General features: G+C 38.8%; 1 protein-coding gene across 1 annotated transcript; it reads right to left on the bottom strand.

Annotated features, from left to right (window-relative positions):
• Positions 1–3,531: 3,531 nt before the first annotated feature.
• Positions 3,532–22,634, bottom strand: TBC1D7 (TBC1 domain family member 7). The gene is made up of 8 exons (XM_061346498.1): positions 22,532–22,634; positions 20,659–20,783; positions 19,927–20,007; positions 16,247–16,434; positions 13,893–14,030; positions 12,074–12,219; positions 4,632–4,761; positions 3,532–3,804 (listed from the first exon to the last, which is right to left on the bottom strand). The coding sequence occupies exons 2-8, from the start codon at positions 20,768–20,770 to the stop codon at positions 3,718–3,720; spliced, it is 882 nt and encodes a 293-aa protein (XP_061202482.1). The 5' UTR covers positions 20,771–20,783; positions 22,532–22,634; the 3' UTR covers positions 3,532–3,717.
• Positions 22,635–25,734: the final 3,100 nt, after the last annotated feature.

Here is a 25,734-nt window from a genome sequence, read left to right as displayed (position 1 = left end):
ATAGCTTCCGTCATCCCCACATCCGTTGAGCAGCTGTCAAGGCACAATGCAGAGGTGCACCACCACCCTCCACTCACCTAGCCACTGTACAAAATTGCTTATAGAATTCTTTCCCCAAGTGGCAGAATGCATGAAAGCTTGGCTGGTCAGTGAATTTGTGCTGCGTGGTTAGGAACTCCAGTGTTCAGAGACATATCCTCTTCAACTGAGGTCATCCCACGTGTCCCTGAAAGTTGAGCTCGTACCAGCAGGAACCTACTCTCCATCACTGTTACTTGATCAGCTCTAAATTACTGTACTTCAGTCACTTCTGTCTCCATACTCTTACACTTTTCCCGTACTCTTAGGCCCCTTGGCAGACCTCAAATCACTCATCATTTTTCAAGCATCATCCTCTGACATCTGCCATTACTTTTCTTATCTGGAGTTTCCATCACATTTGGACATCAGCTGGAAAAGATTTGGTGTGTGCAACACGGGAGAGCACAGACATGTGGCATTGCTCTAAACCTCTCTGGAGAGAAAGTACTGCTTGAGGGAAGAACTGGACCAAATTAAGCGTATTTTTCTTGTTTGCAAAGCCCATGAAGATACTTGGCAGGAGAAGGCTTGAGGGGAGAGCTTTCAGACATGAATGCATCAGTGTTGTTCCTATTGTTTCCAGGGGGAAAAAAAGGGGGGGGGGGGGGGGGAGGAAGAGAGGAATAAACCAAGAAACACTCTCAGCAGCTAGTTCTTTATGAACAAACAGGCATGCAACAAGCAGTTACATGCTCTGCCAGTCAGGGAGAAATAATGCAAATAAAGAAAAAATACCTAATTTTTCAAGCTTCTCAAGAAAAATGAACATCAGATGACTTGTGACCACACTCCTCCCGAATGACACAGAGGTAACAGAAAACAAATAGCAAAGGTAACCCCTTTCCCATACTACCTAGCCAGGGATTTGCTATTGGAGGCTCAACTATGTGCAGCTTCAAAATCATCTGTATAAGGCAATAGTCCACAGCAGATAAATAACCAAACTTGAACTGCCTACTACACTATTTGTGGTGTTCAAGAGGTACAAAAGCAATTGTTAGCCACATATGCCAAACTCCCAGCTGGAGGCACAGACCAAGGCTGACTAAATGGCAGATTCCACTCTAAACTGTCTTGCCTCAGCCTCGCCCTGATCATCACATGGTGAGGACAGTGAAAGCTCACATCTTGCTTTTGTGCTCTCTTGGGAAGCAGGTCTCAGAGCTAACACGTTATGTTTAACTGAGCAGACATCACCAAAAATTAGCTGAGTGTAAGTTAGCCAGATTCATACTTTCAGTCTCTTGGGAATTCATTCAGTTTTCTGCATAAACTGTATCCCTCATAAATCCACAGTGAAAGCCTGGAAATGGATCTGTTCAGATACACACAAATATCTCTTATGAGATCAGTGAAGGAAGCATGGAGTTAAACCACTATCTGTTCCCTAGAGAACTCCCCTCTTTCAGCATAGCCCAGAAGAAATAATGATCTCCATTAAAGAAACACCCCTGTTCTGTCTTTGTACATGAAACTGAAAAAGCTGCACACAAATGTCAGCTGACATTACAGTGGAAAAACATTTGAGGATCCATCCCACATACACTGAAAATGTTAAGTAAAACTGCTGTTGCTCATGTGGAAACACGAAGATTTTTACTGTGAGGATGACCAAACACAGGCACAGGTTGCCCGGAGAGGTGGTGGACTCTCCCTCCCTAGAGACATTCAAAAGCTGTCTGGACATCGTTTAGGGCAACTGGCTCTAGGTGGCCCTGCCTGAGCAGGAGGTTGGACCCAGTGACCTCCAGAGGTCCTTTCCAACCTCAACTCTTCTGTGACTCTGTGAAGGCAGACCTCTGTTTCTCATCTGTGCAGCTCCAGGACCTGCCTATTGATGGAAGCTTTAGATTAAAAACTAACCGCCCCACAAAAAGCAACGTTTAGAACCTCCAGTCAAACAGTGATCATCACTGAGAGCACGCACTGGCAAGACCGGGAGCAGTAACACTAATGGGTAATTCTAATCCTGATTCAGTGCATCTGTCTTCACAGAATACGAGTTATTGATTTCCTTTCAGGACTGAAACTACTTAACACCTCCAGCATCATCAGTGCTTGTTTTTTTAATGACTAAGTAATCTGCTGTCTAAGGGTCTGAATAATGCGTATGTGACTTAGGAGGTTTTGTGAATAAACTGTGCAGCCTGAGGGAAAAATGTTCAAATGGATACTCTCTCAGATTGCACCTGCAGCCATTACTTGAAAATCTTGTGCACTGCATGTTACAGTATTCAGTGCTGTTATTCACAGAATGTATATGCTCTTTCCTATCCATGCTACCCAGCTTTCATGCCTAGACTAGGAAAACAAGCTCCCATCTGAAGTGAACTAAATGGATTACACTACAACACAGACACAGCAACGGCTTTCAGAGCAGACACAAACATGCTTTTCGTGAACTGGGGGAAATGAGGCACTTCCAGGAACACTAACAGCAGCATCTCAGAATCCAGCACAAATAATATACCCATGTTTTTAGGTGTAGCCTGCACCAAGTCCCAAGCTTCCCCAGCGTATGTTCTGGAAGATAAACCTGACCTACTTTAAAACTAAAGTTAACTTTCTAAAGCATTTCAAGTCTGCATGACACCGAGTGCAAGCTAAACACACTCTTTCAAGTGCCATGAGCATATTTGGCACATGGCATACTAAGCCTCAATTTGAGACAAGTAACAGCTAAGCAACATTTTATATACAATTCCCTGGTCTATGCAAGATGTAGAAATATGATTTTATACTTTTACAAGAAAAAGATCAGTTCTCCAGCAAATCACTACCTATGGCTAATCACACTACTTTTATGACATAATGAATTCCATTTGTGTGTTAAATTTATTTTGAAATCTAAACCAAACAAGAATCAAATTACAACCTTGAGCTAAGCATTCAACAGAGGCATTGTTTAATACTAGATTGTCATTCAGAACTATATTGACTCGTCCACTGATTTTCTCCATACTTGCCCAAAGCTACATTTTGGGACAAAACAGATCCACTATTCTACAGCATCTTACCTGAAGAAGAAAGGAGGAGGAGGTACAGCCACAGAAAGCTGGCTGACAAACAAAAAGAAAGTATTTTAAGTCACTTCAGAAAAGCATGTCACCCTGGATCATTGTGATGCCCTCTACCTCAAACTTCTGATGCCTCTTCTTGAACATTTACCTGAAACTTTACAGTACTAATAGAGTACAGTTGCATTTCTAGCAAAGGCATGCTTACTCACCAATGAGCTCCAGCACACTAACGTTTAATAAATTCACCTTATAACACTGCCAAGTACTAACTAGTTATATCAAGTATAAACTGGCATACAAAAACAAGTCTGTTTACCTTGCTTCAAGAGTCACATTTACTTCCCCCAAAGGCAGTGTGCACACTGTGCAATCAGAACACTGTAGCTGGCTGGCCAGCAAACACTCTGGGCATGATCACAGTGCCACTAGGTATCTTTGTGCCATCTGTATTTATTGAAAAATATTTACATATTGATCACCATGCTATTAGCTGCCTTAGTAGCATCTTTACATAAAAGAGGTAATGAAGAACATCACACTAAGATAGGGGAAGAGTGGTGAAATGTCTTTTCAAATGTCTTTTTTTTCCCCAAGCTGTCATAAGCAAAGAAAGTTCTCAGACTGAGTGTGCTGGAGTCCCACAGTGTGCGCGCCACAGGTCAACAGCTTTGCTGACAATAGCATCGGTGTTATCTTGAGGAATCTACAAAAGATCAGGGCAGAATGCCTTGTCAGAGTACTTCATTTGGACTATTTTATTTAAAATACAGGTTTTAATTTCCAGTTCAGGTTTTCTCTCATTATAAAAAAGAAAACTAAACTAGAATCTTATCTCCCCACCCTACCATCCCACTATCCCTCAGTCCTTCATGCATCATATTATTTCCAGGTTTTAGACAAAAACCTTCTATTTACAAAAGGGTAAGGTGACCACCAGGCATATCACACTTCAGACATCTCTAACCTGACATCACGCAGAATTCGTACTGACCATCCATGACCACAAATATGTCTAATCTAACTAACCTAGGTTACACTGGGATCCTACAGCCCTGCTGTGATGCTCATTACTATTCTCAGCAGGAACGTTCAGAGTCATGTTCATGACCCCATCCTTACATCAACAGAAAACATACCCCAAGTCTATAGATTCACATTCAGACAAGGAGCAAAGAAAGTGCCAGAAATCAACCCTCTAAGGAGCTTCCAGAAACATTAACCTAACCTCACCTGCACTTACTTTCACAGAAAAGCCCTTCAGTATCACAAGGAATACTGCCAAATCTGTACAAACATGGATGACATTGACAAAGCCTAAAAAATCACTTCACTCTATGAAAGCCTTATCTCCAGACAGAAAAAAGCTACCGTTCTCATGCCTGCGCATTCTCTCTTCACCTTGGTACTACTATATTATTCTTAGTAAGTAATGGGATAGTATCCTATGGTATGTTTTAAACATGCAAACGACTAAGGATGAAAGACATGTTTATAAACCATAAAAGGTAATATGAAGCACAGAGTACTTACATTTTCCAAAAACTGTGTGATCTTTTCTGCAGTATTCAGTGCTACTATCTTCATTTTAAAGGTTAGTAATATCTCCACAGCAACAAAAACAAGAATCTTGCAGGACCCACTTATAACTTTGTCCCAAACTCTACAAAAAAGAAAAATGAAAAGGAATCACCAAACATTATGTTGTGTTTATCTGCTTATTTATCTGCTAGAACAGTCTTCGCATAATCACCTTTTTCCAGACTTTTTCTCTGAATAACAGTAATGTATTGAATTATTCCAGTCAAGGTAAACAAAAGACATTTTATCAACTCCTACATCTGTACAGAGCAGAGTGATAGCACATAGTAACATACTGATATGGTGTGGTCTTGTTTAGAAATGGGACTGTTTACAAGCTCAAATACAGAAAGCAAATCTTGTTTTAATAGCCTGAACTGTGAAAACAATTCTACAGCATATGGTATAGGTGTGAATTTTTCCTAGTGCAAAAAGAAAACAAGCTTTATTACTACTCCTAATAAAGACACTCTTCAGACAGCTAAGTAGCTGAGAATTCAGAAAGATGTAATACTAGCAACCACATCTCAAGTATCCCAGGTCACTGCTGTATGAGAAGCAAATACGATACATCAGCAGGATACAAGCCGTGATGTTGAAATTAGACAGGAAGAACAACTATTAAGTCTTTCAATCCATCCCACTGTGTGCACAGACTCTCTCAGAATTACCTAAGCATTCCTACCACTTGTAGGAAACTGTCCCTGGATCTCACAGTTTTAACAAAAACTGAAGGGCAGGTCTCCAAAGGCTGCAAGTACTTTAGCAACAGAACTTCAATGAATATTAAAAGGGATCCTCACTAACAAAACAGCCTGCAACAATCTGAAATCATCCTTCATCCAGCAGCTATATCTCAGTCCCAACTGAACAGACTCGGGATGAAAGATTATCCAAAACCAGTGTGAAACCATCTGTCAGATGGCAGCTTTTATGAGTTTGCTTTATTTTTAGTTCTTGAATTTTAAGAGCTGTGTCAGACTTTCTGAGGATTACTGTTCTCGCTTCCCCTGGGCACTTGTTAACAGTATTTCTCCTTCCAAACAAAACCATGGAGGACAAAGATCACATACTATCCTCCATAACCTCTGAATACAGTAACATTAACTGGAAAACATCTTTTGCAGCCAACCTATAAACTGAGATCTATGGGTGTGCTTCTTCCAAAGATAGGTCAATTTTCATATGACCTTTTCTCTCAGAACTTGCCCTTCAGCCTTGAGTGTGCCAGGAGAACACAACGCAGGCATAACATGAACTCTGACAGCTGAACTAAAGAGTGGGGGTCACACCTTTAAATGAGTTAAGAAGTGAGACTACAACAAAGAGCCATTAAAATGATTAAGGGACTGAAATATTTCTCCTGTTAGGAAAGGCTGAGAGAGTTGGGGCTGTTCAGCCCGAAGGAGAGAAGGCTCAGGGGGGAACTCATCAGTGTGCATAAATACATGAAGGGAGAGTGCAAAAAGGATGGAGCCAGGCTTAGTGGTGCCCAGTGACAGGACCAGAAGGACAAACTGAAACACAAGAGGCTCTCTATGAACATCAGGAAACGCCTTTTCACTGTGACGGTGACCAAGCACTGGCATGGGCTGCCCAGGGCAACTTCCTGCTTGAGCAGAGGGGCTGGAAGGACCAGATGACATCCAGAGGTCCCTGCCAACCCCATCCTCTCTGTGATTTTTTGTGAAAAGCACTTGTAAGTCCTAATGTCAAATGCTTGCTGCTGTTACACTGTGCTTATTTTTCACACTGTAACTCAAGTCAATTCTCGGTCAGTTTCTTAACCTTCTATTCATATAATTCTTTTGACACTATACTGACCTCTTCATTCTTAAAAAAACCCACAAAAAATAGACCAGAATTTAACTTATAATGAAGAAATGAGGAAAGAAATATGTCAAATCCCCAAGACTACTCTTAAAAAATAAAAAACCAAAAAGGAAACAAAAAAAAAGCCATACAGAGACAGATGGGTAAAAAGGTACTGCCTATTTCTTTCCCCTTTACAATTCAGTCTTAATTCCCTGTCTCACTATGATTTAAAAAAAAAAAATTGAAAGAATTCCAATATGGGCAGGAACAATCAATAACTCAGTTTAAAATCTTACTGCTTCCTTTGTGATTCAAGCATCCAGGCCAAGTGTTCACTGTAAATATCCCACTGGTGTTGAAGTCAGGTCTAGAAGCTCTAAGAAAGGCTATGAGAAAACCGAGATCACATTCCTGTTCCACACTGTACAGGTCAACCCTTTTTACTTCTAATGCATTTTCCTTCACAAACATATCTGTTCACAATCCAAGAGCAGATCCCCAAGCATTTCGCAGCCATCAGAACTGTAAGTTATGAATGACAATACTGAGAGCAGCAGACCTCAAAAACAGCAAAAAAATTTTAAAGTTCATATTGAAGTTCAGGCTAATTCAAAAACAAATTTACTAATCCTAATACAAAACACCCAGCCTTCTTTCATTATTTTGCTTTCAAGTCTCCTGACTTGCGTCTCTATAATTATATTACAGCAGGTTACATTCACGCTCAGAAAACACTCTAATGCTTTCCTTCACTATTTAGTCTGATTCCAGAACGAAGTTTTAACACTGGCAAAACAGATAGTATCTAAATCATCAGTGTCTAACAAGCTTTGGAAGAAGGTGCATAGAAAAGTGGATGAGATGTCAGCACTAACCAGCTGTGTCTGCTGTATTTTTCACTTTAACATTTCCAGTTATTGTTACTCCACCAGCAACAGCAATAGGGGAATGACTGTGACACTGCGATAAACAGAGCAGCACTCAACACCTTGCTATCCCAACAGAGCCAGGAATGACAACATAAACTGTCAGCAAAGTGTTTAATTAGAGTAGAAATAACCCACAGCAGTTCCAAGGAAACATGTATTTTGCTGATTCTATTCTAATACAGTAGCCTTTACACATTGTGTCTCTAGAGATGATAACCTATGTATTCTGCTTTCACTTTTTAAGTTAACAGCAAGTTTCCTGTCAGAGATTGCAACTTTTTACTCTTTTTTTTTTTTGATACTCCTGGAGATGGGGTAACTAGAACAGAAATGTTATGCAACTGTGCCTATAGCCCTACTCAGCAATGATGAAAAAGAAAGCACACAATAAATTCATTATAGTTTTTGTGACTATCATTCTCTGTGAAAGACAACAGTATTCAATTAACCACAGGAGCACTCTAGTATTTCTTGAATAGTAAAACAGTAACAACTGCAAGGAAAATTAAAGACAGGAAGCTATGAAGGTAAAGAGCATGCCAAAGATTATGCCAATGAACCCATTAACTTTTCACTGAGTTCTCTAGACAAGATACAACTTACTCTTCAAGGCAGTTCCTGAGGGTCCACAGTCATGACTGTCAAGCAGTATCCAAACAGCATCACATCGCTGCTGCTCACTCTTTTTCTTAGATATTGTCATTAACCTCACATGTCACACATCACACCTCACATGCAGCCCCTAGGCTGCAGGGTAAACACTCTCAACCTTATTCCCTGGTTTTGGTTCTCCAGTCACCCAGAGATATTCAAAGAGAACCTGTTTAAACCTCTGCCTGCACTTCCTGGTGTCCTTACCAGAGGTGCAAGGCAACTGAGTTACTTAAAGGCAAATCAACCTAAGTTTCTCTGTACTAGTCCACATGCATATTCTTATGTCCTCCCACTCTACAATAAATCTAAGGCATTCTTCATATTTCTGTTGTTTCTACTAACAAATTACTTGCATTTTCATGACTAGATGCAATTTATGCAGCACATGGAGAGGTCAGATGTCAAACTCTAGAAACCATGCATCAACACATGACATAGTGCCAGTTTGAAAGGCAGTCAAGAGATTTCAGGAGAACTACCAAATACTTTGCCACAAACAAGTTACTAGAGGCTAATAACCTAACACCACCCCACCAGCTATTACAGTCCTGCTAATACCAAGTCTTCAGTGCCGAATGCAAACAATGTCCGTCGGGGGAAGATACTCAATTGACAATGAGGCCATAAAAAATGCCTCGCTTTCCACTATTTTATCTGCAAAGCCACAGGACTGCTGTTGTAGCTGAATCACCTGGGGTGACAGCGCTGGAATAAACTGGGAGACAAAGCACCATTTTGCCCGTAGAGCAGAAGCCACAGAATGGACAGTAAGCTTTTAACAGCAGGGCTCTCCAGCTAAGGGCCTACACAGCACCACTGGAAAGCTCCACACATGGAGCTTACTGAACAGATGACTAGATACACTGTTGCATAAAATGAGTAAATACAGCAATGGTGGGTAGAAAAACAAAAGGTGTGATCCAGTTCTCTCCCTGTTTCAGCAAAGAGTAAGCCTTTATTGCCCGTGCTACAGGCTAGTTCATCTCCCAGGAAGCACCCTGCCTATATTCCAGGTGGGATACAGAGCCCTGAGGATACAGCGCCTTCAAAATACCCACTCTGCTGCTTTCTTTTACCATTGGTAAAAGTTTGTTAAGAAGCATGTTGCATAATATTTCAAATGCAAACAAAGGGGCTAGCAAAGACACTAGCTAAGATCAAAGGAAAAGTTTCTACATTAAACCTGTCTATATAAATTTTCCAAGTCCCTTTAAATTAAACTGGTATATAAATTTTACCTATGCTATAACTAGAAGTGTGCTATAAACCAGTATTTATACTGAATGACAATGCCTGTCAGGATTAAAGCTGGTATTATGCAACCTCATATCACCAGGATTGGATAAATTTCTGCATAGCATATACAAATCTTATACACCTTAGAGAAAAAGAGAAAACCATGAAATTTAGATTTAGCTGCCTGGCAGAGATGCATACAGTTTATAAAGAGCAAGCAACATCTCTAAGAAATACAGTGCTAAATCATAAATTAAATTAAATCACATAAGATTGAGCTCTGATCATCTCTCACTTGACAAAAAGTTAAGTAAAACCCAGAGAACTGGAGACCTGTTTTTAATTCTCAGCAGTTCCAACACTGGCATTTGGATACATTTCAGATAAGCATTTGGGCTTCTAGATTCTAATCCAAACTGAAGCAATCCAAGCATTAATTAAGTTCATCTGTCACATGTTACCCATGAAGTATGTTATTTCCTTAGCAAATGAGGCTGTTATGATTACAACTGAATAATGCAGAAACCTAAACTGGCAATAAAAAGTACACCTTTGTCACGTTCCCACAAGAACTGTTGGGAAAAGGGACTGATGTGCCATTAGAAGCACTAACACTGAAATTTGGGTTTACTCCGGAGTGATACAAAAAGACAGTATTTTGACCTTTTCCATGAGGAAAAAAAAAGTATTAAAAAAAATTTCTGGTCATCAACATTTTCTACCTCAGTAAGGTAAAACAGTATATAACAATGCTGAACAACACACTAGCTACACAAGCTATTTTGTAAAAATTAACTGATTCAAAATCATAGAACTTTGAAACGAAAAGATTCTGACAAGATGAAATATGAAATCAAAATTTATCCATATTTTTTCTTTTACACTACAAAGATGACACAGCTCCATAAAATCTTACATTTTCAGCAGAATTTAAAAAAAATAAAAATCCCAAATCATCCAAGAGCAAAACTGCTGTGATGCAAATTCCTCTTTCAGTTCAAGTTCTCAGCTCTGAGACCTAGTAGTAAAATTGGATCACATAAACTCTAAAGAAAACCATCTGCTAGAAGACATGTAAAGAGGTTCCTTATGCAGTAGTTTGCAAAGGCTATTTCATATCACAAAAGCCTACAGAAGAAAAGGCCTGAAGAGGCAAGTCCCAGGTAGAGCAGTCGCTTCTACTGACAGTCATTTAAGTTTTAAGGCAATAGGTTTCATACAAAGAAAGCATAATGAAAGCATTACCCACTGAAAGTAACCTATAAATGCAAATGTGAAATCAAGATACAGGCAAACCATACACGTTCAACTGCTTTTAAGGAAGTAACAAACCTTTCATGCATGCTTACATAATTCTGTAACCATAAAAGTAGTAGATGCTTTTACCCACCACATCACACACAAACACTACAAAGAGGTGCCTAATTTGCAGCATTACAGGTGGTTGATGAAAAGCACTTACCATGTAAAAATTACCATGCTGCAAACAGCAAAACACCTAAAAGGTCTACTACCAAATCCTCCAGTTTTTTTTTCCTCTGAGACATATTCCTAGCCGAAACAGAACCTCAAAGACCATAGTACAACAATACCAGAGAGCATGATTTATAATGTCATAGCTTGTTCCTAACCCCCCCCCCCTTATTTTCATATGGGCAAATAAAACATTTTTACTAAAACACCATAAAGCATTTCCTGAAGAGCATTTTACAGAAGTCTCTGTTTCCACACTAGGTTCCTATACCAGCCACTGAAGTCCTGGAGTAGAACTTCAATTGAACCTTGTTACTGCTCAAAATTTTCAGGCAGCTGAAAATGAAACCATTGTTTTCTTTGTGGCACCTACTGCTCAGCTACTAGGAACTCTTGTTAATGCAGAAAGGATACACTTCTCTACGTGTAGCTTGAATTTTCTGCTTTCCAAGAGTCCTCACGCAGCAAAACTACAGAAATAATACAAGCTTCGTTTCAAAAGCCCTTCCATGAAGGTCCATGCACAAGAATTTTCATCTTTTAAATGCCCAATAAGTTGCTAAGTGGCAGCCCACCCAACAACCTCTGCCCCAGTTTTAATGCTGAGCATGATGCCATCCGGTATGGAATATCCTTTGGGACAGTTGGGGCAGCTGTCCAGGCTGTGTAGCCTCCTAACTTATTGTGAACCCCCAGCCTGCTCGATGGTGGGGTGGTCTAAGGAGCAGAAAAGGCCTCGGCTCTGTGTAAGCACTGCTCAGCAACTACTAAAACATTTCCATGTGTTATCAACACTGTTTTCAGCACAAATCCAAAATATTGCGCCATACCAGCTACTATGAAGAAACATAACTCTTTATCAGCCAATACCAGTACATATTTCCAAAATCTTTTTAATCTAATGATAATACAGTATCATAACCACTCCCTAAGCAAGGATTTTGGTTAAAAAGCCTGAAAACCGACTACCATTCAGCTATCTATCACTAAAAGAGGATTTGTAGTTTTTAAATCCTAGGAGCCATTAAGTGCCTAATGGAATCAGCCGCTATATTTAAGTCCATTCTTTTTTCATTTCAATGCCAGGAACGATCACACAGAGCTTATCTTGCATCTATAACAAGTGGAATCAAACCCAGTTTCATAACTTCCAAGTCAACAGTAAACTCCATAATCTTACAAATAAATTAAGAAAAGCTCAAAACTTGTATTACTATATAATTATATATATAAAACTTGTATTACTATATAATTACAAACAGAAAGAAAAAAAAAAAGATCACTTGCCTCTGTAAACTGCACTCAGGTAAACAGCCTGCAAAACACTTTTTAAACCAAAGATCGTATGGGAGTTTGCTCATGGCAGCACATGCTTTTAGATGCATCAGCAGTCGGTTATCTTCAATGTTCAAATACTGCTCCAGAATCTTTGGCTGTTAAAAGAGTTGGAAACTTTTAGGTAACTCACATCAGAGTACCCTCCACAGTTAACATACACTGATAGACACAAAATGTGTTAAAAATTCAATCTCATAAAATAATGTATTAAAGTAATGAACTCGCATTGTTTTAACTACACACATCATGTTCCAAAAATACATGATAACTTTTGCAAGTAGCTAATTAAGTACTTCTTAACTAAACAACCAATCACATGTTCCTTAAATTGCTGACCATAGGCAGCATTCCCTAAGGCGATGAGGTGTTTGAGACCTTAAGGCAATGCGGAGATCAAACATGCACTAATTACTGCCATCTTCACAAGCTAACACTGAGTTTCATTCACCTCAAACATAATACTGTTAGCACACATCAGAAAAAATCTGCACACAGTGCAGCAAACTCCAGAAAATAAATTCTGAAAGTAAATCCCTGTGCAACATATTAAAAGTTGGACATTAATTTGTTTTAAAATCCAAACTATTCAGAAGTATAAACATGTGAACAATTCTCCACATAAAAACATGAATAACTCATTTTGTTTAAATTCTAATCTAATTTTCATAAATTCAGAAGTACCTTTATGCTTTTTGCCATAATTAGGTAGACAGCTAATGACTCCACCTGTCAAAGGAAGAAAACGCTTCCTTTGTCCATATTCTAAAATCCAACATCTTGGTACAATGTTTGTATCAGAACAAAAACTTAGGGAGGGAGGCAATTCACTCTTTCTTTGTACCAAAACCACATACTTCAAAAATGCTCTTCTGTCCTTTGAAAAGAATTCTAGAAATGGGTATAGCTGAATGTATCACCTCCAGCAACAGGAAGTGGGTTTAAAAAGTATTTCTTTGTTCCAAAGAGTAACAAAGGACATGCGTAATTTTCTGCAACTAATTTTCATTCAGCGATTGCTAATGCATGGCTGCTCTTATGTCAGTGATGACTGTTACCTCAAGTTTTTTATTTGTTAAGACAATCTGAAGAATTACAAAGTAAGTATGCATGTAAGTATGCATTTTCTTTACAACAAAATTTTAACTTTACAGACCATTAAGAAATGAGAGCATCTAAATGATCAGTGCCAGAAGAACTCTATTCTACTTTTCATTATAATTTAATTTGTTAACACACTGATTTTCTGAAGATCTTGTACCCTCCTCCATTTAAAAACAAAACAATTGTGTTTTGTCTGTCATCCAATAATTAGCAGATGGATGCCAGAGATGCGGCCTAAAAAGTAGCAGACAAGTTGTTCCTGACTTTGTGGTAATTTTAATTGCTTAAAATAAGGAAAATTCTTAAGTGACCAATTTGTGAGAAATACAATTCAACTACATACAAAGTAAGCTTTAGCTAACCTAAAAGTAAAATAAGATGCAATTGATGTAGCAAATAAAAACAATTTCTAATGTTATGTTAGACAGTGTCCTACAGGACAGCACAATCACAATACAAAAAGCATTCCCATTTTCTCAAAACAGGTGGTGAAGAGAATTCAAAGGTGTCACCTCTGTTGCTCCAGCTGTCTCCACATGTTAATGATTTCCATGACTGGCTCTCCTTGGGAAAAAAACAACAAACAAACAAAACCAACAAAACAAAACAACAAAACAAAGCAAAAAAAAAAAAAAAAAAAACAGAAGAAAGTGGGTTTTTTCCTTACAAGTTGTTGTAATGAATCTTTGTGCTTGCTGTTTAGCTGATTCACAAAGCAACTGACAAGCCAATAGCATTCTATGGGATCCTCCACCATTTCCTCCATTGCTTTAGCAATAGCAAGAAACACTTCATCTTCAGGTTCCTGGAAAACAAAGCCAAAAAAGTGAACTACATTACCTGATTTAAATTATTTTTATATTCCGTTTCCTTGCATTATAGTAACAGATACCTATTAATACAGTACAAGTCAAGACTTGTCTTGCTTTTAAAACCAGAACATGTTTGGAACAACTCTGATTCAAAGCTCTCAAATGAGATGATATTATATCCTAACAAGGTAGCAATACTCCTGCTTCTATACCCAATATTTTTATAGTGCACAGCAGCAAAATCCTTCATCCTGTTCCTTGCTAGGGGCCAAACAGGCCCCTCAAACACTTCTCTCAAGGTTGTTACAATTACTGTAAAAAAAATAATGCAGCCATGAGCTGTAAACCTACCCCCAAATTACAGAAAATCATTTGGTTTGTGATAAAAATCTTCCTGAAGACAAATATCTTTTCTAGGTGACAAGCATCTTATTCCCCACAATACATGACCAGAAGCATGTGATGGGCACACCATCTTCTTTTCTCCTGAGAATATACTTTCCTAACATAAGTATCAGCATGCCTAGAGCACAGTTACTGGTATGACTGCACATAGAGTAGATGGAGGTGAACTGACCCTAAACCAGCAAGACCTCATGCCAACAGCTAGGTCAGGAAGTGGCTAAACTGGGAAGGTGCACAAGGCAAGTCTCTTAAATTTGCCCTGTTTCTTACAGTATCCTTTATGCAGGCAGTACTGACCACATTAGGAGGCAGGCCAACAAGCCAGACAGGTATCCACAGTCTGATCTACTGTAACCACCAGTAGCAGTAAACTACAGTAACACAGGCTTTTGCACAGATTACGACTTGTGCAAAATGAGTGGATAGTCCAAATACTTCCGGGGTATGCCTCTGCTACACGGACTGATGCAATACACACATATCCCTACTTAAACTCTCTTCTTACAGATGCACACAACATACTTAGCAGACTTCTGTGATTTCTTACTCAAACATTTAAAATGTTGAGACCAATCTAACATCACCTTTATACTCCCTCTGCCTCCACAATAAAACACCTGCATTACTATCTAACAGTGACCTCTTGTAAGTTTAAGAAGACAGTTACTGCACTGAAAAGAGGCTGTCATAAAGAGAACAAATGCTTTCTGCAGCAAAACAAAAATAAGTTACAGGACTAATAACTGTGGATCTGCTGAACACCATTTCCATGAAACGCCATAACAGGACTGAGAGCAGCTAGTGCTCTAGGATGCACTGACACCTGATCAGAAAGCAGTGCTGCTCCAGAAGGGATGAATTTTCAGCCCACTAGGACACATCAAGGAAATTTCTCTATAGGAAACCTGCATGGCAGGATGGCCACATTCCCAGGCAATGCTAAAGGCAAGAAAACACTTCCCCTCCTCTAACAAGAGAAAGCTATATATAATACTCCAAAGTCTTACTGAATTTTCCATATTGACTTTAACTTTTTTTTTTTCAACTTTAAAACCATGTGTCAGATTTTTTTATTACAGATGAAAAAATAACGAAGTAAGTTGGGCTATGGTTAAATTAACAGTAAATACAGGATAAAATTCACTTCAGAAAGTCCCACAGCTCCTTTCATCACCTGCTCTTTCATACAGGCTTATACACAAGATCCACACATTGCTTTCATCACCACAGTCCAGACTTATATCAAACCATAGATTTGTTTACTTTTATGTGAGTATTCTCTAAACCACACAATACATGACCTCACAGAAACCTGGATAAGTTCACCCTAACAGAAAAAGGAAGTCAGTACATTAAAGTCTAGATTTAAAACCAAATAATTTAAATATACAATGTAATCTGCAATAAATTGCTGCTTGTACTGGCTCTGAATTATCCTTGTTCCAGGACATTGAAGAATCTATGAGCTCTAGTAAGACTGTCATTTTCATTTCAGTACTATAAAGAAACTGTACGGTGCAAAGAGTACAAAAGGCTTGAAAACCCAACAGGCAAAATACACAAAAGAGATTTTAAGGCATAAAATTTTAAGTAAGTACACAGGGGAAGAAAAAGAGAATAGCACTTTGACTAAAATCCCTAAGAATCCCTTGTAATTTCATACTAGTACTTCTCTGGTTTCCATTCACCTTACTTTGCCTATCTACATGCCTTTGTGGGGCTACTTGCAGTTCAGTTTTTCACAGGTTTATAGTTTGAAGTTAAATAATACTATATTTAAAACACTGTTAAAATGACAACTGACCAATGGAAAAGCCAAGTTTCGAGGCAGTTTTCCTGATTCCAGTTGATGTATGCGGAGGAAAACATCTACCTGTGGGGTAGAATCATTGATAAAACGAATTACATGGAGAGCATGGTGTATATCCCAGTACTGCTCCTTCCGGTACTTCATCACCAAAGCATGAGATTCATGGTGAGGGGGAATAATTCCTAAAAAACAAAACATAGAAAAAAGATAAGCAACTGTAAAGACAAAAAGCTGAGCACAAGCTCCTTTTTCAAGAGATCTGCCTAAATTCAATTTCTATTACAACTCGAGCCTACAGAACTGTAGGACCTGGCACTGCAGTTTGTTTATAAACCTGGTCAAAGAATACAGGGAGAAAATTCTACCAAACTGGAAGTCAATGGACAAACAACGCACTTTAGCATTATATTTATAAAAACAAATTTTATATGTCAACTGAGTATAGGCAAAATCTACCCTTAAATTATTGCTTCTCAAACTCTTCTACAAGGTTTTCAGAACACTAACTCTCTTGCATACCACAGCAATGCTCTGGTAAGAAACGTCATTGTTGGGGTAGATAAAAAAATAATTTGACTGGCTTATTCTCCTCCTCCAACAACTTGTATCTTTAAATTGTGAATCTTACTTGTTTATATCCACCTGTAGTTTTTGATGCAGTAATATAATATATCCAGATATATTTTTATATATTTATTTTGAAAACAAAGTCAGCACAGAATGATTTTTATAGACATTAGCTGTGCATATTCTCGAATTCTACACTTTGTCTGGGATGACCAGAGAATATACACACGCACACAAAGATACCATACATTCCAGTACTATCCAATTTACTGTTAGATCTCGCCAGAAAATCATATACTCACTGTATCAGAGATTAATCCTCTCTAAAACAACATTTAGAAGTGAAGTCAATCACATAGGTTGAATCAATTGCAGATTAAAACTTAAGAATATCATGCAAATACTTTGCAAGGTAACATTCCTACTTTCTTAGCACACCACCAATATTTTTCTAGTTTCCTAGGAGGATAAAAAAAAAAGGTGGTTGAGAGGAAGTATCCAAGTAGAAAAGCAGAAAAAATTAAACTATGACTTCCAGAAGAGATGCTCAACATTTCACTTGATCCTTCTCCTTACTCAAGACTCAATCTTGCCATGCACTTATGTCCAAACAAAACTGTCACAGGTTTCAACAGAAATAAGATCTTACATACACCAAAGAAAAAAATGCCACTTCCAATGGAGCAGATCTGTTTTAGAAAGCCATGAGAACAAAGTACTCTTCAAAAATCAGTTCTGAAACAGGCCACCTGCTGCTTTTATTTCTCATTGAAAGAAAAAAGTATTTCTGCCAAGTGTTAAACCAGGAAATGGCTGAGTTTTAGTAATATGCACATCTGACAGAAAATCATCTTTTATTTTCCAACTGTAAACCCGTCTGCATTTCAAAAGCTGGAACAAAACAAGGCATTTTTCATGTTATGCAAAAACAGAGTCAACATCATAACTTTGTATGTATACACCACCAACTGCTTTCCTCAAATACAGAAAACTACCTTAGGCAGACAGACAATAGGCTTAAACAATTCAGAGATGTCTAGAAACCACCACGAGACAAACTAAACAGGAAGTTAACAGAGACATCACTGACATACCATGTACCCTGGGACAGCACCAAGCTTTGTTTTGTGAGATAATTTTGCTCACAGAATTCCTTTTGTTAAACTATTAATATTATTTAGTGGAGATGTAATGCCTCCCACTAGAAATGGACTGGGCTGTTGTTCTAGTCATCTAGGGAGAGATATTTTGTACTTCCCTTCTGAATATAAGCTTTTCTAACAAGTGTTAACACCGAGATCCATTGTAGGAGAAGTCTTCGTACTTCTGTTCACTGTATGCATATTTGAAACAAATCACCCTGGGTTTAAAATACAAAATTCTTTTAAAAAATCAATTTAATTTTTCATACAGTTAACTCAGAAGGTATGGTACCAAACAAATCAGAAATCACCCTATCTAAAACAGTTAAAGACCACTGACTCTGCTACAATTTTGCTAAGAGACTGTATTACACTATTATAATTTTGGCTGAAGGATCTTCTACTGAGTCACTTGTCCAAGCTTCCTACACTATATTACCTACTACTAATATTTTAATGGATGCAGACTACTTAACTAGTGCCTAGAGTACAAGAATCTTTTTCACCCTGGAGTTAGTACTCTAATGGCAGAGGTTTTTATCAAGCCACTGTTACAGTTAGTTCAACAATCAATGCCAAGAACTTCAAGTTTTCTAATTAGATCTTGCACCTTGTGCACACTCTTCATTTACTACCTCTCCCCAAAAGAGACTTAAAAATTCAAATAATCAGGAATACAAAGCTACAATTTTTAAACTGGAAGGAAAAAACAGAAGGGAGAAAAAGATTGTTTACAACTCGGCTAACATTTTCTAATGCATTATTTGAAACTCCAGTCACTGTAGTGGAACAGGGAGACCTAAAACGGAAAGTACTTATTTGAACACTGTTCAAGATCAAGGCACAGCCTAAGATTAATAAACATCCTACAGCTGAGAAAACCTGGGTTTTTTGTAAAATACTCATTATGAAATCACCAGTCTTTCCAACTTTGACTCACATGCCAAAATTTTGTTGTAGGAGATATATATGGGAGCTGTATCACATATTCTGGAAAGCCAAAGGACAAAGAAGTAGAACAGTTCACGGACAGCAAAAGACAGCAGCTTCCAAGCCAATCTGCAAACTGATGCTGCTGGTCTCTCCCTGATGAAACAGTATTTTGCATAATCAGCACCCTTCCTGCCAGCACAGCCCTGGTAATAATACGAGACATGGGAGCCACACTCAAGCTTTTCAAAAGTGGCACAACACTTCACCACCAACGGAAATTCAGTCAGATGCTGTTCCTTCACGCTCCATCTGACAGTTTCTCTAAATGCAGCAAACTCTTATGGAAACTCTCTAGATACACCTCCTGTCTCCAAGCAACACAACCTCATATCTCATAAACCCAACACTCTTGACCAGTTACTGCAAAGTCATTAGTACTTTTGAGTTAGTCATCTAATGCACTTAAAGGGTAACAATCTATTTACGAGCTTTTCTATGCATTCCAGGGGATACTGTAATTTAATCTCTTGCCTTGTAACTTCTTCAACTTCAAGTACAATTTAAAGACAGAATCAAACCCAGACGATTTTTCAGAACACAAAGTTTCTCTTTACAATAAACATTCATCCCATACCTTGCCCAGTTTTTCTAAGTTCAATCACACCTTCACTTCAACTTCCTTGTCTGTTATTTTAGGAACAGATCTGCGTATCTTCTTATCAGGTATGAGCAACTTACTATAATCTGCCTTTCAAATCCATCTTATAAATTTGCTGAGATGGTGTTACAAAGTTAAATACAGAAATACACTCTTCTAGGTATACTTCAGCAAAAGTTCTCAGAAACCACACATGGAATTATTGTTTTATAACTGCCACTGGACATCCTAGGGAGACACAAGATAGACTAACTATGTATCAGTAGGTATGGTAGGATAGAACTATCTGTATCATTAATTCGCCAAAGGAAAAAAAAAATACGCTTTCCTATATACTTATTTCTACAGAGTATCACAAACGTTATACTTCATACCTAAAAGCACCTTCCACACCAGTATACGATACATGGATGGGAGAGGAAACCTTTGACTAAATGTGCAAAGCTTCTCAATATCTGTAGAGATATAAAGAAGAAAAAAAAATACGTTAAATTTAAATGTCATTTATAAATCAGTTTGAGTCTCTGATCTACCTAAGCATGACAAATCCTTTGCCGCAGATGGAAATCCCCACTTTCCTCATGTATTATCAGCAAACACTTTCACTACTTCAAGTGGGAACAGAATGTGTCCTATAAACTGCAACAATCTTGAAAAATATAAGCATTGGCTTGATTTACAATAAGACTACCCTAAGGTTCACTAGGAACAAACTAGCATTTTTATGGACATTTTGTAAATCATGTTGCTATTTCAAAACAATTAAGGGCTTCTTTAAAAGAACATTTAACTTTCTGTTCTGTTAAGAGATGTGGCACTCTTCGGGGACCAACAGTAATAATGAAATCTTCATTGTTTTGAGGTTAGATGGAGTTAACAGCATGAGACAACACATTCTCAGATTAAAACTGCTTTTATAAAAAAACTTTTAGTTTCTTGGGCACAGAATGAGAGGAGGAAAAAAAAAAAAACCAACAGGGAGACACAAATCTTTAATAGTTTTAAAAAACCATTTTAGTACTAAGTACAGCAGCTAAACATTCCCTGTTCTTCCCTCCCCATCACCAAATCCCCGAAGCAAATAGAGGAAACTGAAATCAACTTGCCCAGCCGGTCATCTTTTAAGAGAATTTCCAATGACTTCTTTTCTTCAACTCCACGAAATCCCACTTTTTCATAATACACTGAGCGAAAGTTTCTCTGGGAGTCGTCAGCCATGATTTGTTTCCTTCTGGAGAAACAGTAATTCCCACTTAAGACTTACAAGAATACACTCCTATTGTGTTAAGGTGCAAAAGCTTAACAACTCTTGCACACTGATAAAAGCTGACTGCCCCTGTCTCTATTGTACTAATAAGCACTACAGAACATGAAAGTCTTCAAAGATTTTTGTCATCGTATGTTAACATAAACAATCATTAAAATAACTGAACCTAAAAAAAGGTCTACAGATATACAATTTCCACATGAAACACAGGGATTTTTAAAAACCTTTTATTCCTGCAATAAATAATACTGCTTTTTAAAAAGTTTAAAAAAAGAAAACCAAACCAACAAAAACTGGAGAGACACTCAGTCTTTTATGTGATATCGTGTATTTCACAAGCAGTATGAAAAAAAAAAAGCTAACAATCTGACAAAATTTTGGCTACAGAAGCCCTAAACAAGTACAACTATTAGCCAGCTTTCACACTCGCCAAACAAGGTAACCAGAAGCAAGGACAAGCTGATGTTTGCCACGGCAGCGCAGGGATGACAGGAAAGAATAAGCCTAGGTATGTAAATTTGTTCTTAAGTTGCAGATTTGAATTAAATGTTCATGTTGTCATCAGGTGCTGTAACAACCACAGTCTTGACTGTGGTGTTAGTCCAGTACAAAAAAGAAATAAATGTCTCATCCTACACTGGAAACAATGGCAAATTGTTAAGTACTCTGTGTTTCATAACAAATGTAATTGATAATTCAGGTCTATCTTCTAAATATCAATACTCTCCTCTGCAGGCTTACAAATATAGGGAAGCTCTGGCTTGTAACTCAAAAGACTAAAGAAAAAAAACAACAAAACTTTTATATTCAGGGACAGCAACAAAATTTGGAGAAAAATAATTTGGTTTGAGTGAGGAGCAATGGGTGAATGATACACTGAAAAGCTTTTCTCCTTAAAGTCCTTTCCCTTGCTAAATCAAAGCACACATCAGGAGCAGCGAATCTGCAGATATAAGCAAAAGCCACAATTTTGCACATATTTAAATTTGTATATCCACTAGGCCTACTTGTGTTTCAAATTGAGTCCAAATACTGAATTAATGCTGAGATAGGTCATATACCACCTCAAAAACAGAAAAAATAAGATTTGCAAAACAGTCCAGCTGTGCACTATCCTCATGAAAACAATGGTGACATTCATGTATTCTGCATTTAAGGGTCCAGTGGTCAGTGTTTATTACATATACTGCAGCCTCGTCTAAAACCAGACTTGTGATGCTACAGACACTGAACTATCTGAAATGTTTTAAACCTGAATTTAATATATTTAGAAAACATTTATCCTGTACAACCTGTAGAAAGCTGACAGTAACCACAAAGCAGAAACAGTGCGGATCATTTGAAAAGTAACAACATGATCTGTAAAAAAAGGAATGTTATTTGAACAACTTTAAACTATGACTACACCAGCAGTACATTTTATTTACTGTTTCCTTCTTCCCTCGCTCCAAATTCAGGATATGTATTTCATGCTAGGTAAAAACCAGTGCTCCAATCCCTGCATGTATCAACAACAAACTGGAAAACGGGGGAATAAATCCCTCGCCAGCTCATTGGAAATGTTCTGTATAAGAGTACAGTTAAGTATCTTTAAAGATTAATGCATTCTCTGCCTCAAGAACACTTTTCATCATATTATTAAACTTCACGCTAAGTGATTTTAACAACAATGAAACAGAAACACACTTCTGCCCGTTCAGAGAAGGCCCTACCTTGCACAGACCAAGCTAAACTCTGGCCACAGACCTGCAGGCCGAGCAGCACCGCTGTCACGGCCGGGCGGAGGGCGGCAGCGTCGGCCCGCGCTTACCCCGACCCGGCCCAACCAGCGGCCTCGCCACCGTCCCGGCCTTTGGGGCTGCAAAACGCGCTCACCGCCACCCCCGGCAGCTAACGCTAACGCTACCGCAAAGGCCCCCGCAGCACCTACAGCAACGGGGCTCGGCCCTGCGGCGCGGGCACTGGAGCGGACAGGGGCGGAGCGCTGGGCGGGTTGCGCGCATGCGCACGCCGCGTCCCGCCCCGGCGGCCATGGCCTAGCCGGGGAAAGGGGGTGTGCGCGCCCTCCGCACACACCACCGTGACGGTACCGCTACGTGCCCAACGGAGTTGGGGGGCGCGCCAGGGTGATCCATTCCCCCCCTCGCCCTTCCACGGGGCAGGTGCGAGTGCGCTGAGGGCTCCCATACCCACTTAGATGGCCTCTTAAAGCCTCTAAATGGCTTCAAGCTGAAAGAGGGGAGATTTAGTTATCAGGAAGAAATTCCTCACTATGAGAGTGGTGAGGCACTGGCACCAGTCACCCGGAGAAGCTGTGGCTGCCCCATCCCTGGCAGTGTTAAAGTCTATGTTTGAGCAACCTAGTCTAGTGGGAAGCTGTCCCTGACCATGGCAGGGTGTTGGAACTGGATGAGCTTTAAGGTCTCTTCCAACCCAAACCATACTGTGATTCTGTGACTCCCCTGTCTCAAGGTGACACCAGAGACTTGGGCATTTTGACAGAACAAGCTGTTTCCAGTATGGAATTATATAGAGAAGTGATCCAGAAAGTGCAGTGCTGCACAAGACCCACCAATAATGCTTGTCAATAAGAGAATAATTCCTTCCCTTAACACTGAGGCCACAAAGAATAACAAAGAATTGTATAGCCTGTACCATATTATTTACTATAATTGGTATGCTTAGCGTTTTGGCCCATCCACTGTGACATTTTACTTAGAACAATCTCTAGGAAGCTAAGTGCATTTTCCAAACCCAACATTTACACTGACGCATGTAAGCAAAGTACTTGGTATTAAAACTGCCACCCCTCAAAACCAATGAGCGACCTAGATCTCACTGTTTCGAAGTCAACTTTCAAAAATCAACCTGTGCTGCCTAAACCATGGGATGTCAAAGTAATAGTGTGGGTTCATATGCGGATGGGGTTTGGGTTGGCTTGGGGTTTTTTAGTTGTTGGTGATGTTTTTATTCAGATGTGTGAGATCTTGCCAGCCTATAACCATACAATTGCAAGCACCAGGCAGCTGCTTTTAAGAGGAGCTGAATTTTCAGCACACAGCCCCCTTGCAGGAGCAGAAACTTGGCACAAACCTAATCAGGCATCTGACTTAGCAACACCAGGACTTCGAAGTACTTGAGCCCTCCAAGACAGCATCTTAAGTGCTATATTTTCAAATGCACAGAACATTCCCATTATTTTAATCTTGCCCAACGCTTTCGAAATGCCAAAGCACACCTGTAGAAGGGGCAGGCTTTTGTTAAATCCGGTTCAGACAGGAGTGGTTTTGTTGAGTCGGTGCAAAGCCCAGCAAATACGTTTCTTGAAGTAATTCTGTACAGCAGCAGGTGGCAGGCTGGGGCCGTTTTTTTTTGTCATTTTTGGCTTCTTGAACTCAAATACACCTTTTGTATCGATAGATGGCACTTGTCTCTGGGTAAGATCTGCTTGGTGCTCTTGGGAGCTCACCGGTATCACAAGGTTCAGAAAACGGCTACTGAAATTCAATCAAATGTCTGTAATTTTTAATTATTATTTTTTTGGCCTTTTCAAGATGTATTACACAGCTACAGTGGTGCTTTAAAAAAGGCTGAAGTAAGCACTATTTTAGCACTAATTCATGGTACAGCAGTTAAAAAGAAATAGCTGAAGCAGTTGAGCCATCAGACATTGTGCTATGAGTCTGCACTATATTAATGTTACCAATCATGGCATTGCTAAAAGTTCCTAATCAAAATTAGGGTCTCAAAGATTTAGCTGCATAAAAATACAGCATAAAGACAATAGCTGCCCTGAAAAACAATAAAATGTATGTGGTCCCCTCGTAAATTTTCTAATTTTCTAATTTTCTTCCCCACATATAGGAAGATTCTTAATCACATTAATTATACACACAGATTTTCTTAATGCTATCTGTAAACAGGTTCCACCGTATAGATAATAGGTTGTAGTGGGATCCCATCCAAAGTCAGTTGTAAATGACTACCAGCATTATATTTAGGTTAGTGGAAAATTTAAAAAATGAGACTTTTCAAAATGTAAAGGAAATTAAAAGAATCATTTGAGCTAATGAATGCCATGATTATGTGGTGACACAGTGAAACAAAGATGGCTGACCCCTTTTTTTAGAAAGACAGCCATGCACAAAGGTGGATTTCTTTATCAGCCTTATTTCATTTATTGCCTCTTTACATCCACCTGCACTGAAACTAGCTAAATGACTCTATATGCTGTAAAATGGTGGTGTAAAGCACACAGGTGAGTCATTACCTAAGTATTTCATTTAAGTGGGTTTACATTTTCATAAGCCAGATAATGACCTTATTTTCCTTCGTCTATGGACATAAAGTATCTTCATCCCTATTGATGGAATCTCTTTTTGGCACTGTAAAAGAAAGCAGAATTTCATCATGAATAGCTGCAAGTGTCAATCAGCAAAGTGGAGGACTGTATTTCTAGTAAAATTGATTGATTAATACAGTGTTAATCGGTAATACCTTCCTAGGCATCTGTCCAAACTCTGATAACCTAATCACTGAATTTTTTAAACTGCACATAACATCAGAAAAGGTAAAACACATAAAAAATAAAAGGGAAACAGGTTTGGAATTGGCTTGGGGTTATCTGAGATAGCAGAGCCAAACTGATTAGTACCCTGCTAGTATACTGTATCTCTCATTTTTATCTGTAACTTTTGAGTATTACTGTGTTTGCACTTTGCAGTGATGTGTTTATATTGCACAAGTGAATTACTCACTGACATAAAAGACACGTGAGAAGAAAGCCAAATGGGCACTGTTTATGCTTTTTCGTTGCAAAATATGAACTGCATTGTCTCCATGGTTCTTCTTGAAAAGCAATGCTTTTGCTATTAAAGCTGGAATAATTTCATGGGAGTGATGTGCTGCTGAATAT

The sequence above is a fragment of the Neopsephotus bourkii genome, unplaced genomic scaffold (assembly GCF_033783945.1).
Source record: "Neopsephotus bourkii isolate Nb327-2 ecotype Australia unplaced genomic scaffold, CSIRO-AGI_Nbou_v1 NB_272, whole genome shotgun sequence".
NCBI classification, from domain to species: Eukaryota; Metazoa; Chordata; class Aves; order Psittaciformes; family Psittacidae; genus Neopsephotus; species Neopsephotus bourkii.
Note: the sequence above shows the minus strand (reverse complement) of the source record. Positions and strands in the feature narration are given on the sequence as shown.